At 35.4% G+C, this 18114-nt stretch overlaps 1 protein-coding gene across 2 annotated transcripts in view; it reads left to right on the forward strand.

Moving 5' to 3' along the window:
- The window catches only part of LOC105689387 (steroid receptor seven-up, isoforms B/C), a 63212-nt gene extending 48440 nt beyond the window's left edge, over positions 1-14772 (forward strand). For both annotated transcript variants that reach the window (XM_048649843.1, XM_012406360.3), the window contains exon 4: positions 9573-14772. In XM_048649843.1, coding sequence (XP_048505800.1) covers positions 9573-9847 — 275 coding nt within the window. In that variant the 3' untranslated portion in view covers positions 9848-14772. The remainder of the gene's footprint in view (positions 1-9572) is intronic.
- Positions 14773-18114: the final 3342 nt, after the last annotated feature.

The following is an 18114-nucleotide window of genomic DNA, read 5'->3' on the forward strand; positions in this document are numbered from 1 at the left end:
ATCGTATAATCAGATGATAAAATTAGTTGAAAAAAATTTCATACAAAACGGACAATAATATCGGAAATTTGAATTCCACTCTTTCAAACGCATTTCCATAAATGAAAAATGGGATGTTCGTGTCAAGAGCTGCGTATAATGGGACAAAAACGTCTCGATCCAATCCATTTTTTCTCGCTTTTTTTTCTCCATCCCGATCCCCATCCCCTCTCCCTCCGTACCTACATATCGATAATTAATGCGTAACATATTTTTCGGTGATTTAAAAATGCACGCACGCCTGTACCTATAGGACCGTATCGTGGATACGCAAAATATGAACGAAAAAAAAAAAAACAAAAAAAATCTCAACTACAATTCGAAGCGAATCGAAGAACTTTTACCGCGACGTATACCGAAATTTTTCGGAACATCGGTGCGTAGCCGTAAATAAAAAATGAAATAAAATTGGTCGGCTCTACTATTAATATATAGGTGAATAGGTGTATGCGATACATACCTGGTTATATAACAGTCCGTCCGTGTGCCTCTCGTCGTTATATAGTATATCTGGGTAATACAATAAATCAAGGATGGGCGTATCCGACATCGAGAGACACCGTAGAGGTTGGAAGGAAGCCCGTCGCTCGAGCAACGCCTTGTCAGATTTATAGCTATGTGTAGTTCTGCCGTGCGGGGACGACGAGAGTGAAAAAGAAAAGAGGGAGAGCGAGGAATGAAAAAATCGAAGAAATTCGGAGCAAAGGAAGCTGAAGAAGAAGAGGATCATACGAAGAAAGAATCGGCTACTATACGGGCGCGAAGAGATCTTTTTCGTCTCTCGTTCGCCTCGATTCCACCGGAAAAAAAAAAAAAAGAAAAAAGAAAAAAAAAAAAGCCAAACGCTTGCGATTATATTTAGACTCGTTTATTGAATACTTAGAAGAACGAATTAGAGTGCGCGAGATTCCCTTTCCTTTCTTTCTCTTTTTTTTCCCCCCTCCGTCTCTCTTTACTCCCGAATACACGTATGTGCGTACAATATAATTGGCCGCCGTGACAAATCGCGATCCTAAGAAACCAGGTCCCGCATCGAAATCTCTCGAACAAGACGAGCTTTATTCTCTCTCGAATTAGGATGGACGCGAATAACGCCTTTGAAATAACCGATAAATCTAACGCTTGTTTTTTTTTTTCCGAAATATCTACGCACTCGTTTCTCATACGCGCGACTTAATCAAAATACACTTTTTTCCAATACGAATATCGCAGATCTACCTGACATCTGATAAATCCACCGGAAGTGACGTGTATCCATAGCGAAAATAACTCCACCTATCTAACGTATAGTAAGAAAAAGATGTTCGGATGCGCGTAGAAACGTGGGAAAAGAAATAAATAATACAACACTTTTTTACGCGTAACTGCATCTCGAGAAGTTTCGAAAACCAGCCGATCGAAATACTAATTCACTGAGGAAACCGTAGAGAACAAGGTCCCTAGTTCTGTCCCATTTTTTTGTTCGATTCATGCGGGCCACATTTTTTATTTCACGTATCCAAAATTCCGCATGTTTTCTAGCAAATTATTACAGACGTGCGTACGGTTCAACACAAATATAACCCTTGAGGGTGGTTTTCGCACGAGGCGAATCGTATACCCTAACGTGGTTGCCCTATAATACGATAATAATCATAATAATAATAATAATAATAATAATAATTGTATAATGCCTATGCCGTACATCTACTGTCTACTGTACCGAGGTGCGAAAGCGACCGAAAGCCGCGAGTTTAAAACGTCGAGTGCCGATATACATAGTTACGTTATACTCTTCGTATATGCACGTATAGTTATATACATAGTAGAAGGATCACGAAGCGGCTAAGTAAACAGCTCGAAGCACCGGACACGTATGCGAGAAATTAAATATGTAAAACTGACATCTAAATATTCAACACGAATTTATTACGAAAACATGATGATACCCGACGCACTGTGCAAGGATGGACGGACGGACGGACGGACGAACGGACGGACGAACGAACGAACCAATGAACAAACCACCGTCCTCTGTAATATTATATACATGCTTACCGCTTATACACTCTGTACGTGTACAAGTAAGTATACGTCATTATTTGATAGATAAGTATGCGTATGTACTCGAGGTGTACACTGTACACTGTAGTATGTATACATAAAAACTATGTACTAGGTAAAAAATAAATCGCGCTATGAGGAAATATACGATAAATCGAATGAAATGAGATCAAGGTATACGAAGGGCAACAGCTGCGATATTATACTATACGGGTATAATATTTTTGACGCTGTGATACATAAAGGACAAATTTGCGAACCCTCGGCGACAAAAAAATGGAGGAAGGAAGATGAGGAAAAAAAGCATTTTACATAAAACTGTTTCATTTCGTTTAGTTCGTTGTTTGTGTAAACGAAAAATTTCTCCTCCACCCCCCTCCCGCCTCCGCCCCCTACTAACCCTTGAAAAATGATAATTTCACGCCTCTTGATGCCACTTTGATAACCCATCCGAAAAAAGGAAGGAAAAAAAAAAACATCACACACATCCCCGCGTAACGATCTTGAAAATGAAACGGAAGAAAAAAAAAAATTATACCGGCACAGGCACGTAACGTTGACGAAAAAACTAGAGAAACAAAAAAATCACCTGAATCGTAGTAAGGCGACTCGCAAAATTTCTTTTCAATATTTAGATTAAATAAAATTATAATTGAGAATAAACCGTTCGCGCCTGAAAAAAATCGGTGTATAGGATAGGCATCATATCGTACGTATGAATGAATGTAGCCTGAAATTGGAATGGCCGAAAAAATGAATACGATATCACGATATATTCTTCTCCGATAGAATTGGAATTTTTCTATTTTTTCTTCACCGTAGTAATACTACCGTTTCTACTATACTACTCCGAGTGCGACTATGCTGTACTACCAGCGTCATTCGACTACTTCAGAAGGATAATTTTTCCGAAAGGAAGAATGAATGAAAGAAGAATGAAAAGATTTTGGTTCGACTGACAACGTACGATCGCAACTATCAAAGCGCACACGTTTTACCTACACACACACACGCGCATACACATACACGTTATTACATGGCAGAAGAAGAAAAAAAACATTCGTGTAGCGACACTGACATATATTTCACCCCGGGGTTTACGCACACCGTGATTCAACCCCCACTTCCCCTCGCCCCTCTTTTTTCTTCACTCATCGCTGCACAACCCTTTCGGCGTTAGCGCGCTCGATCACTCGCCCATTGTCTCAGGCGTCTCCAGCTGATGCGCTCTGATGGGGGTGGATTTGTGACGGAGGTGGTGGTGGCGGTGGCGGTGGCGGCGGTGGCGGTGGTGGTGGTGATTTTATAGCGAGAAGGGGAAAAGGGAAAAGCTCGTTTCCAGACCCAACGTCAACGCTTCATTATCATGTGACTTTTCTCCAACCCCCGCGTGGCGCCCTTTTACATATCATTTTTCGAGGTGCGCGTATACGTGTAGGTAACAGACGTATATAGGTATATCGGATCGCACTTTCCGAATCTACTTAACACGTGGTCAAAATTCACGAGTGCCGAATTTTCCCCAGAATTCAGAGTTTCTCCTAAAATTTGGCATGAATCGAATTTCAAAGAGTTAAATTTTACTGGTAATTATGAAAAAAAAAAGAAAAAAACGAATTATCGAACAATCTTTACACCCACCCCGAAAACTATATGTACAGGGGAATGCGGGGCACAATGGGGTACCCCAAAAATTTCGTAAAAATTTGTTTAAAATAAACGAGAAGAATCTCGAACATCATTATGGATTGAAAATTTTTTCTTTTTTTTTTCCTCGTAGATTCCTCAGGTACCCCGTATTGCCCCGCGTACTCCTGGTTCTCGAAGGTGCCTTCTGCTTCGAAATGATTTATAAAAAAAAGAAATTGATATCGAATCAAAAAAATAATCGAACAAACGCGTGACTTCAATTTAGCAATTTATTTTCAAAGTGAATAGTTTTTTATTTTTTTTTTGGTTTTTAAATTTATTTTTTCACACGCGCGACATTCGTAACGAAAGATTAAAATTACTCGCCGCGGGGAAAATTAATTGTCACAGAGGCCAGGTACGCGTGTACCGCACGTAGAGAACACACGGGTGCGCGCTGGTTACATACCGATGCCGATGTTGCGGGACGATATAATCGTTGAAAGTTGCGAAATTCTACGGTTACAGGCGGCAGTGCACACGAACAGCGGCAGCAGCAGCAGCAGCAGCAGCAGCCTCGTCTATTAATTGCCCATAGAGCCATTATTAATAGCAGTCGGTCGTTATCATGGAAATCGATAGGTCGTTGTACATAATATGGATGTTACGTTATACGTACGTTACGTTACGTTACGTACATGGGGACAGTTCGATGTATAGCCACGCGACGAACGGGAGGGACCCTTGAATAATTGACATTGTTGGCCTTTTGTCTGCTAAGGTAAATGAATTTACCGATAGATTCTTGCGCGGAACGTTGCAGAACGCATACCTCTCTAAACGCTCCTCCTTTTGCACTAAATATTTTATATACATATATATCGTGTACGTATGTTCACAGAGGACATATGTATTTAATTATGTGTTGTACAATCGTGTGCACGTATCACCGTATTCCTGGGGAAAACTATCTCCAAATTATATCGTATCGTTGTCTATATTCTCGCGTGTATAACGCCTATATACATATACCGTATAGGTACCATCGCGGGAAAAGTATTTTCCGCAGGAGAAAAAAAAAAATAAAGCATTATTTTCCACAGAGGAGCGTGCAGCGTATAAAGGGCGCTCTGTATATATAGGTGCGCATCTATTCTTCCAGTAGGAAAGGGTTAAGAACCTGTATATTATGGGATTATAATAACTGGCGCGAAAAGTTCACGACCTTTTGTATTATATCGTATGCATTATACGGACACACGTACGTGCGGTTCCCATCCCTACATCTAGACGTCTGTGTATCATACATATATATATATATATATATATATATATATATATATATATATAACACTTATGTATACACACGTACGTTACGGTACGAGTGCAGAACTTGTATTTGTGTTGTAACGGGGTGAGAACTTGCGCCTGTTGACATTTAGCCCCGTTTTAAGGTCGGCATTATTGGGAGAAAAGAAAAAAAAAAAAAAAAAAAAACAGAAACGGGATGATCCTTGGAAGGGTACAATATGATGAATAAACCGCGTGGAAAATTAATTGTTACAAGACTGCAGAAACAAAAAAAAAAATTACGAAAAAATGCAGATATCCCCGTGCGATTCGATATTTCCGAACTGTCGTTACACGTATTGTAGTGTGACTTTTTTTCTTATTTTTGAGTTTTTTTTTTCCAAATCGCCGGAGAGTTGAGATTTCTTTTTAATTTCTTTTTTAACGTACTACAAAAATTGTAGAGAAAATAACGTGTACGGATATAAAAATTATCGTTCCGTTTTGCTCATTACTTTTTTTTTTGTTTTATTTGTTATACTTTGGTACCCGTACGAACAGAAAAAAATGTTCTCTTATGGGTCTTCAGGGTTAGATCCCATTTATTCAAATTATCTTATTGTATACGTATATAGTTGTACAGTGTGAGTAATGGGATCGGTATTGTATAAAGATCACCATGACAATGTGAAATTTTAAACGTTCCTTCTTGTGGAATTTATATACCACGTACAGACGGGTGTCAATAAGCGGGGTAAATTGGGCACCCTGGCTGAAAAACCGATTTATCGAAGAAAAATAAGAGAGAAAAAGAAAAGACGAAAATCAATTTTTCGTGCAAATCTGGAAATTTTTGTTTCTGCAGAACACGAAATTTTTTTCGGAAATTTGACAGACGCACCGCGCCGCGTTCGTCGGCAAAATTTAGCGAAACTTTCGAAATTTTTGGAAGAGAACGAAAAAATTAGAAATCCGAAAGGATCTTTCCCTGACGGTGATAAAAAAAAAAAACCACACAAGTAACAAAAAGGGCAACGATCTTATCCGGGTATGAAAATGATGTCAATGAAAATTCTCCTCAACGACGATCCGTAATCGTCGCGTATACTCGAGTGTTTTAATTATCGAATGCACGACTAGAACGTGTACATCTACATGATCACCGCGACGTATCACCGATTTGATATTCACGTCGTTTTAATTTCCCTTCTCCGAGTTGAGGGTTATTACGATGAAAATTTTAAGAGCGTCGAGACGCCTTCCTATTTATATATACCTACCTACACACGTATAAAATATATAACATAAGTTAGAGGCTATTTCGCCATACCTTGAAACATATAAAGCCATCCATTATGACGTACGCTTCGCATTGTATCGTATATTATTTAATTTTCAAACTTGTAATACGTCTGCGGCGAACGCAATCTACAACGGTGTAATAATGATGACGATAACAATGATGATATTGACAATAATAACATCCGATCCACACGATGATATATGTATACATACGTATGCGTGCGTCTTATACCATTGCAGTATCCGCATACCTGTGTATCATACATAGTATACATGTATACTATGTGCGTATACCTACTCGTTGTTTGACATAAGTAAATGCAGAGAAAAGTTAGCGACATCGGCACCTAGATTCGCATCAAAATCTTAATCACCCGTAGTTACATGTAATATAGGTATATCTTGCACATGCGGTATACAATAAGCCGGCGACGTATCGTGAAAAATATGAACACGCACCACATAAAGTAGAGTCCAGTAAATCAACTTACGATTTATAACGACGAATAGGCGTATGACGATTCCAGTCTGAAGAGAAAAAAAAAAAAAAAAAAAAAGAAAGTTATCGATAAAAGCCGAACGCAAGATGGAGTCCCGTGATATTTAAAAACAAAAAGAAAAAATGGCGAACGAAGCTTCCGTCTTTCCCTAAGCTGCGCATCCCGCAATGACTGTAACAAATGAGAAACTATTTAATTTTTCTTCCAATACAGCGCACGATGTGGAGTAGATTCGCCGCACATTACAGCATCATATATTATACCGAGTTGAAATGAAATTGGTTTAAATTTATGTACGTCAGTACATGTATACGTACGTATGTAGATTTGTCAGTTGCGTCGTCGTCGTCGTGGTCGTCGAGGCGCCACGCCGTTTAAAATACGTTAGGTGGTTATAAGTCTCGTTCATTTGTTCGTAATTCTTCATCGTATTAAACACGCGTGCATACTTTGGTAGGAATATACAACATATAATAGACACCCGCAAAGATGGTCGTCGTCGTCCAGCGTTATTGCTATTATTATTGTTGTTGTTATTGTTATCACTATTATCCTAAACGACAACCGCTGCAGCGAGCACCTTCTTTTCCAATTGATTTGATGCCGATTTAATCGGAGCGTAACAATGCGACGACTGTACGATCTTACGTATGAATATTTCAATTTATATATACGTGTGAAATTTTCTCCAAGAGTTTTCGATAAAACAAATTTGCAATTTGTATATTTCTTTCATCGCGGAGGTACGGTGTGTAGGGTGGCACGCACACGGCTCGATGTGGGCTTTTTTTTTTTTTTTGTTCGCATCTTTTCTCGCGGGTCTCGTTCATTTCCCGTTATACCGCGGTAAACATAAGTCGCGGAATCTGGTGGTCGACCTTTGCCGTAGTAATCCGTTCTAAACGAAATTCGACGATTCAGCATATAAAGGTTTTGCAGTGGTATAAATCCGATGGAATGAGGTTGAGGCGGAAAGAGGGTGTCGAACGTGGTCGTCGCGACGACGCTTCGAAGAGAGAGGAAAAATAAGGGAGAAGCGGTCGGGGGCGCGAGCGTACAAATAAGGCGTCCGGAGACAAATGACGCGAAGAGGGATCAACGCGGTCTACACACAAAGCGCCCTTGGGGCACCGGGTGGTTTTCCTCCCCGCGCCCCCTTTATTTCCCCCCCACCCCCCCCTTCTTCCTCTCTCTTGCTCCACCTTGCTCTCCCAGCCGACTCTCTCGCCCTTAGCGCCCTTTCCGAGTCGGAGGTGACGTCACTGACAATGGAAGGTCGAGCTGTGATTAAAGATCGAGACTCCGTAAAAAACTCCTTCTTCTTCAAAAGTCGGAGGCAAAGTACATAGCTGTTTCTCTTCTCTGATTCGTCTTTCGCTCCGCCGCTGCGCTGCAGTTCGCGAGAGAAAGTTGAAATCAAAATACATAAAAAACAATCTACGCGTATATATATATATGTACCTGCGAGAGAGAGAGAGAGAGAGAGACGGAGGATAGGGAAAAAAAAGCTCCCGATGGATCGTGAAATATTGCCTACCACCGAACGACAGCTATATGACGGGATGTCCGCTGGAACATACATACTTACATATATATACTTTTGTATATAAGTGTGACAAGAAAGTCACAGATTTTCTTCTGAAAATATATATGTTTCTTTCGTTTCATCCGTTTCTTCATTATACTTCACTCCCTCATTTCATTTTCTTATCAACCAATCGATGATAACGTCGTTATAATTTTATACGATATATTATTTACATGTACAAAAAAAAAAAATGAAAGAAACGAGTTCGGTAAAAATTACGTACAGTAGGACCGAAAAAGGAGGGTGAAAAAAATTCCTCTTATTACACCCTCCTTCACGCACCTTATGTGCGAAGCTAATTCCGTCGGATTATGCAGCGTGCACGCCGCATTTATATATTTTTGTTGTTGCTATTTTTATTGTTACCGCTATCGTTATTATTACCGTCGTTGTTATTGTTATAATAATGGACGAAAATTAAGCCGCTTAGATCGACGCGGCGTACATCATACGTTATGTGTAGGAAATAAAAGCTCCGCAGCGTGTAACGGACGAACGTACGCAGCGCGACATGCTTGCGACCACAGACTGCATTTTATCCCCCACCGAAAGGAAAGAGGAAAAAAAAAATCGTATGACTAACGCATATTTGCAGCCTATGCGAGCGATTCTTCACGCGTGCAACGCATATATTTGGTACATAGATACGCCTGTATATGTGTATTTTTTGTATACATATATACAGGTATATTTATGGATTATTCGGTGTTCGGAAAATTGAAGCAATCGAACAAGAAAGGCGACTCTTTTTCAGAACACTGACAAGACAAAAAGAAGCGTAACCCACGTAAGGAGTACGAAAAGACCTATGACTAGATTGGGTAATTTGGAGAAAATACAAAAATTCTCAAACAGGGGTGATTCGCTCAAATCCAAATCCTTGAGATCACACAATTACATGTTCAATTATTCCGTTAAACACCCCTTTTTTCAATTCTTAACAATGTTCATTCACCCTCCGCGTTCGGTGAGAACTGCGTTTTGAAAAATGGAATTTTTGGTAGCCATATTTCGACTCGGCATAATCATGATAACAATGGAAGCATAATTGAACTTTTCATCGTTTCATCGTATAGTATATCAATGAGACGATCGTAATTTAACATAAATGCGGAATATGTGAGCGCTGATTAAGAAAACTAATAATTTCCCTGATTTCTTTTCTGTTATATATTCATCAGACGCCTGCGGTCTTTCGGACGTAGGTCACATCGAGTCCCTCCAAGAGAAATCCCAGTGCGCCCTCGAAGAATATTGTAGGACGCAATATCCAAACCAGCCAACGAGATTCGGAAAGCTCCTTCTTCGTTTGCCATCGCTGAGGACAGTTTCTTCCCAAGTTATAGAACAATTATTCTTCGTACGATTGGTTGGCAAAACACCGATCGAAACATTAATTCGCGACATGCTTTTATCCGGTAGCAGCTTTAGCTGGCCTTACATGCCCTCGATGTGACACTCCGTCTGGCGGCAGCTAGCTTCCGCGTAATACCTCGCAAGGTGACTCAGAAAACGAATTCTTCGTTCGTTCGGTTTTTCTCTTTCTTTCTTTCTTTCTTTCTTTCTTTCTTCCTTTGCTCTATTGTCATTTGATTTATTTTCCTATTTTTTTTTTGTTTGTTCTTTCAAAATTTTTCAGTCTATACCGACGATATATCTGTTATAATCGTTCGACGGCATATCATGAACTTGTGAAACAATTTCTTTTTATTCTCATATTGTTCTGTTTTTTCTTTTCTTTCCCCTTATTTCGCGTCATATTATTATCAGTATTATTAATATCGTTATTATCGTTATCGTCACTCTTGTCGTTGGCTTTGTTATTAATATTATTGTTACGTAACTGGTATTATTGTTATTGGTCACATCGCTGTAATAATCGAATCGCACCTCAATGATATATTCAAAAATATATACCTCGCGAATATTTTCAAAAATTTTAAATCAGTTATCGATCATGAGCTACGACGTAAGGTAAGCCGAAATACAAAACCAAAAAAGAATAGAAAATCTCACGACATTTAAGATAAGTCGCTTATGCATAAAAAATAAAAGAAAAATTACAAGTCTTCCAGAAAAAAAAGACTTTCATTAGAACGTATTAATAATTCATACATTGGATGTGAAATAACGATACATACCTAGTAACGACGATGGCAACGATAATAATGATATTAATAATAGCAACAATAATAGTAACGATAACTCTAACGAAAATAGTAATTCTACCGATAATATTAATGATGTTAATAATAATAGTTATGTTACGTTACGTTATACACAATACATATTATATACAATACATAATATACGATAATAAAAGAAATTGTTGAAATTTATCGATCACGATGATTGAATAAATAGTTAAAGCTGATGTGAAGCTAATGAAACGAAGAAAAACAAAAAGAAAAAAAGGAGGGAGAAAAATAAAATTATGTAAATACAGTTATATGAAAGAAAAAACAGAAAAAAAAAATCAACAAAAAAATTGCATATTAATGATTATTATTACATGTCATTCGAACATTTCTCAAGAGCTACATAATTATAATAATACTGAGAATATTGATGATGATAATAATAATATTAATAATGATACTATATATATACATATATATATAGTGTATGATGTACATTAAATAATGTAATAATATAAATTGTAATAATATTTTATAAATTAATGGTAACAATAAATGATAGTAATAAGGATAATATGGTAGGAGTAATGAAAACAAATATACATAAATTATATATATATACATATAGATTACGCAATCAGACATGTAAAAATAAAGAACAACAATAATTATCATTATGCTATATGGAAAGGAAAAAAAACTCTTAATGCGACACGTTTACTTACGTATACATATATATTAATTATCTACTAACGTACACTTTCGCTGCTTTTATAATTTTCAAAATCAATGAAAATCAACTTTCGATCACAAGAGAAAACGAAACGAGAAGGAAGAAAATTCTTGAAACAAAATAAGAAAAAAAAGGAAACAATGCAAGAATATGATCGAGTGATCATCGCCTATCAGGATTATTATTTTTTTTTTTTGAACAACGATAATCGTAATGATGATAATAACAATAACAATATTAATAACAATAACAATAGAAATAATTCTACCGCGGATATTACACGAGACTGTATCAGTCTAAAATAATAATAAATTTAGTATACATACCTATACATATATTATAAATAGTAATACAAAATGAAGATATAATTACATTATTATTATTGTTAACAAATACATAATGCGATAATATGATCGGGAATTCATCTCTCGACGATAAACTGTAAACCTAAATTATATTTAAAACGAAATATATACCATGACTTAATTATTATTATACCCTGCAACATATTTGTTGATGATTATACGATAATCGATCATTGATTTAAAAAATGAAATCAAAAATCTAATTCGTAATATATGTTATACGCAAATATGATTATACGCCAGTGCCATTGTAACTCCGAATGTTTCACACAGGGTCGTTCGAGCAATTTTTTTTTTTTTTTGTTTTTTTATATTTCCCTTCAATTTATTACTCAGTGCAAGAAAAAGCACACATATTCGTACAGATCTAAAAAACAAAAATCAAAATAAATTAACATCCATCTCTTTTTTCTTGCTATATCCTGTATATTTGCACTTGTCATTTGGCAGCACGCATTGAATACACATATTTTCTGATTGGTAGAAACGCGTATAAAGAATACACACACATGTATAGTAATAATCACGCGAATTATTTCAACGATGGGAGGCGAAAATAGATAAAATAAAATACGATATGTGATATATGTGAGAAGACGAACGGACGAACAAAAGAGAAAAAGATGAAAAGAGAAACTAAAAAAAGAACAAAATGACAAAAAACCAAAAAAAAAAAAAAAAACAAGAATTCGAACCCGGTTTATTGAGACGGTGCTTTTTATACTTTATAAATATTGTAAATTAAATTTTTGTCAAATAAGTGAAATTAAATGTTAAAAATTAAACGAAACAAACGAAATGATGAATAAAATATTACATATACCTATGTAGATATTATAAATATATACTAACTATTTACCTAAAAAATATATATATACATATATTATGTATAAAAATGAATGTCAGATTATGAATACATAGGTTATATTGCATTTCTATTATTATTATCGTTATCAATATTATTATTAATATCATTTGTGCAACGTCGACTCGATGCGATGGATAATTTTTTTTACGGATGAAAAGTAAAAAGCAGGAAATGATAATCATAATAACAATGATAATAATGACGGTAGTAATAATAGTAATATTTCGAAATAGAACAATAAATAGAAACGCATTATATACTTATATAGAAATTATTATCATTATTATTATACATACATACTACGATATTAAGGTAATGTTTAGATGATAAATGTGGCAATGTGAAGCTAGTTACTTATAGAAAAGATTTTCTAGTAGGGGTGTATGGGAATACTTGTAATATTTGTTAAGGCGTCGTTTCTTAATAAAATGAAAAAATAGAACAAAATTGAGATAACAAACAAGCTAGAAATTAAAAAATCGCAAAATAAATTCTCAAACTATGCAGAAAAATTATAATAACCGAGAAACAAACCCTCGTTGTCATAATACTTTATACATCGGCCATCCGAGGAGAAGACGAAAGATTATATCCGCAAGTAAACGTATAATTTAGTGTATAATTAAGAGGAAACAGAAACAGATGGATGAAAAAAATCAAATGCTTTACTCCACGAATAAGAACAACAACAACAACAACAACAACAACAACAACAACAACAACAACAACAATAATAATAATAATAATACTTAACAACAATAATAACAATTAATATTTGATAAGTAGTAAGTAAGAAGTAATGGGCGTTATAAGACGTCATTCTCTGTATGTAAAGCATAAATTAGTAATCATGATCATTGAAGGATTATAACTACTACAGTTATATAATATACATTAGAATACAATTATTTATACATATATAGTATAATGTAAAAAGAAAAACGTGAAAATTTTTGTATAAAATATGTACATAATTAATATATTAACAAAAAATTATGAATATATATATATGTAAAAAATATATATATATACACACATATGTGTATTGAAAAAAGATCAACATTCTATCCAATAGGCATTCGCTATGCGTGTGATTATTATTGTTGCTGATTTTATTATTATTATTATTATTAATTTATTCTTATTATTGTTATTACCATCAGCATTCTATTGTTACTCTGAATGATTATTCTTACTGCCTTCTTTTTCATACGCAAGTTCCGAATTTTAGCATCTTTTTATTGTATGTGTACCTAGAGTTAGCATGATGTTGTATGAGCTGTTCTTTTTTCTCTTTTTTTGTCGCCCTTTTTGTTCAAGATCATATCAAATATAGTTTTATATATATGTAAAAAGTAAACTACATAGTTAGGGATGATTGAGAAAGAAATAGATCCTTCGACTATAATATATTTTGTCTAGTGAAATTCAAAATAGGACTAACAATAAGTACAAAGAATTAGAATAAAAATAAGGAGATGAAGATGAAGATGAAGATGAAAAAGAAGATACTCGTATACCTAATGGGGAAAGAAAAGGGAATGAAAAGCTTGAAAACCTGCAACAGAAGTATAAGGTCAAGAAGTCGCGATCGCAGACGAAGTTGGTATGTCGAAAGAAAGACGGAGAAGAGAGAGAGGCTCGGAAATCACTTCACGCAATGGGTAAGGGAGGAAAAAAACGCCAATTCCAATGTCTCTTTCGTATATCGAGAGAAAAAAGAAAAAAAGAAAGGAAATACCTAACTATTTATTCGGTTGCATCTGCAGGGTACGTATACAAAAATATAAACCTATATTCTTTTTACGTAGGCACGTACGTACGCTCGTATGGAAGGTATGTGGTAAAAGTAAAAGATCGGAGAAATGAGAAGCCAGAAAAAAAATATCAAAACACCCGTAAGCATCGAGGAGGCAAAAATTTCTTCAACCCTAAAGACGAACAGAAAACATGAAAAAAAACGTATGTACACATATACGAATGCAATTCTCACAGGTATTTCTTTGCGTTTTGAATCCAATTCTCTTTTTTTATCAAACACATAATTAGCACGTCATGATATTTCAGATATCTGTGAAAAAAAAGTAATTAGGTATTCATGTTTTTTATGTACAGGATAAATATGTGTATTATTTCAAGCAACGAGGATTTGACATCGTACGGGATGATTTTCTTTCGTTTTAGCTGCAAATTTTAATAAGAGCTCGTGAAAATATTTTTCAATCCTTTTGTTTTTCTTAATTGGTAATTCTGCAGTACATAATATATCGCACCTTTTTAAAAAAAAAAAATCAAAACTGTAGACAGAATAAGAGAAATAGAAAATAGAAAAAGAGCACGTCCGTTGTGCATGTGTAAGGAAAATTTGGGTTAGAGGTCAGAAGAGCTGAGAAGGGTGAAGAATAGAGTGAAGGGAGTGGGAAAAAGTCATGAGCGAAAGAAGGAAAAAAAAAAAAAGAAGAAAAACGAAGCTTTTGCCTCGACAATGTAGAGAAGCGCCTTGGTATCACTGATTCACTTACAGAGTGCTGATCTGTGAATTTGGGATGAAGGGAATTTGCGGAGAGAAAATAAGTTCACAGCCCTTGCGCAAATTAAATTGCTTCACCCTCGCCCTTTGCGCAACCAGCTTTATGGGGTTCCTGTAACTCCGATGTCACTGCTCATCTATACGTGTACATATTTATACCCTATATACATATTATATATATGTATACGTACACGTATACATATAGATATATATCATCGTACATGTAACTCCCTCAGAATATTCTGACGCACGCTCTGCATGTATTTAGGGTTTTTTTCACATTTCTTTTTTCTCATCTACAGCTGTCTTCACTTCGTAGGAGGATTCTTCCAAAAATTGAATGCTACAGACTACGAGGAGCATATCCAACAAAGGGTTCAGCTTATCGAAAGTTGAGATCCAAAGTCGAATTGCTTGTTTTTACCTGATAAATTTCAACAACATTCATTCCTTCAATTGATTCGTTTGAAACTATTGAATTTTCTACCATTTTCACGCGGAATGTTCGAAAGCGAGATTGAATTTTTTTATAAAAAAAAAAGACATAGTGACTTAACGCGCATACCCATATTCATCCAATGATCATGTCCTGCAATAAATCAGGACAGTAGAAATAAAAGAGAAAAAACAAAAATCAAATTAAATTAAAATAACAATAAATCTTCGTTTCGTAAGATCTGTTAAAAAGTCAAATCGCGTGTGCAGCTCTTTATAGTTGCAATTCTTGTTGCAATAAAAAACTGAAAAAAGAAAAAGACGTTTTTAGAGAATGATGATAATACCGCTGAATAGTTGAATACCGCAGGCAGTATAAAACCATGCAACTAAGGGGGAAAAAAATCAAGTGCGTTTCTTCAGATGTTTAGAATATCGATAAATCGTTCACGTACATTACACGTACGTACGTACCCTAGTATTTTTATTTGAATCTCTGTACGTATCGTTTTCGTTCTCGCTTTTTCTATGTTTGTTCCGTGAACTGTCTACAGCACGAGTAGAGAAATAAAACTATCCTCGTATGTGTACGTTTGTATAATATATGTAGTTTTAAGAGTTGGCTTTCGACCAAAAACAGAAGCTTTTACACAAACTGCAACATGTACATATACCACAACCGCGAATGCTGCAATTGGTGTTATCGGAAAGCAGTTGGACTGAGAAGAGGAGAACAAAAAAAATATCTATATTTATAAATACCTGAACAAAATGGAAAATCCACAGGAAATCCAAACCAAGTTTCTACGTATGGTGAATATGAGAAGAAGCAAAGATTCTATCTACCATTGGTCGAAATGAATGAGGGAAAATCTAACCAAGTATATAAAATTGTATATGTACACTTGTATACATATACATAACAAGTAAGAGTATTCATTCAGAATTCCCGCGAGAGGCTGCAATAATATAAGACAAGGAAACATCGTTATCTGAAAGCAAAGCGAGATAACCAGAATACACTTAAAACGTATGTATGTACGTACATAGAATTCAAGGAGCTTCTCTATGTAAACTGAAACTGCTGCAGGTGCTACCGTTTCAAATTATACGGTGGTATAGGTATACACATTGTACGTACCTATAGATATATTACATTATGGTTGTTTTAGGTTCTCCATTTTAAGAAACACTACACACCCCAAACTACAACAACTTTAGTACATATATCGCCGAGTACATGGTACACCTATAGATAATGAGCAGAAACGAGAAGAAATGAGAAGCCTTTATGGACCACCAGATAAAACGCATCATGGCTTGAAAGCTCACCGCCGCAGGACGAAGAAGTGACGGACATAACATGTTTGTATTACCTGTGCGTACATCTGCAGACATTGGGCGAATCAAACCAAAAAAAAAAGAAAAGCTTTCATGCACCCCGGAAAGAAAAGAAGCGAAATTCAATGATCAAATGTCAATAACGGAACACAATAAGAAAATATTAAGTTTTAAGTCCGAATATGCACATTGACAATCAGCCATTATATATTTGGGTACACATCTATATAATTAGTAATTATTACGTACTTACGTACAGGTATTATAAAAACGCCGCGACTACGACCAGGATATATTTATATGTAAATATATTACGTGTATGTTGTATATTCAAATATTGATGTGGGGATGTATTAAATTTTATCGTTTCCCTCGACTAGCACAAGATATAACGGTCACCCCAGAGATAACCCGTGTCTGACCTTATTATATCTAACTTCACTGTATTGCATATATTCTACGGGTGTATCTATATACGTATCACTTCTGCTGCTCAGATATATAAATTCAACGTCCATAAAACCCCACTTCGCTTATTATTGATGTATAAAGAAAATAAAAAAGATTCAAAATTCAAATAAAACCAACGTATGAAGTGTCTTCCCAGAATTGGGGGGAATGAAAAAAAATTATTAACTAAAAGAAATGAGAGTAATAAAATAGATTCTTCATATTCTATTCTATAATACCATGTAATACGTATACGGCGAAAAACTGTAAGTGGTGTTGTCCACATCCCCTTAGAATTCGTTCGGAATTGATAAAGTTTGGAGATAGATTGGAGAAAAAAGTTCACCTGAATTGTTAATGTCCGACTGAATTCGCATAATTTTACCCACTTTTCAATGGTATTCTCTGGAATTTTAGGCGTGATTCTGAGTTCGTTACCCAATCTCTTTATTTTACTCCAACAATAAGGCAACAGTTAGAGTAGCACGATTTCTCTGACGGACATAAAAATAAAATTCCTAAATCTATTTTATACACATACAATAAAATTGCAGTTACTAAATTTATACTGTTTGACCACATTTTGATAATTACCTACACTTGTACAATTTTGGAAGTCGATTTTGGATTTTTCGGCTTACCTATAATCTATTTATCTTTTTTTGGTTTGTTTTTTTTTGTTATTATTAATGACGAAGACAAAACATCACATGTCTAAAGGTTTTTTTAACACGATCAATAAATACGGTATACCGAATTGCTCGCATTTCTGAAAACCAACCCGTTTAATTTTTTCTTACAAAATTTAAACAACACAATTACAGGCTCATGCGATAGCACGAACCGCAAAATACTCAACTTGC

Source organism: Athalia rosae, chromosome 2 (genome assembly GCF_917208135.1).
Source record: "Athalia rosae chromosome 2, iyAthRosa1.1, whole genome shotgun sequence".
NCBI lineage: Eukaryota > Metazoa > Arthropoda > Insecta > Hymenoptera > Athaliidae > Athalia > Athalia rosae.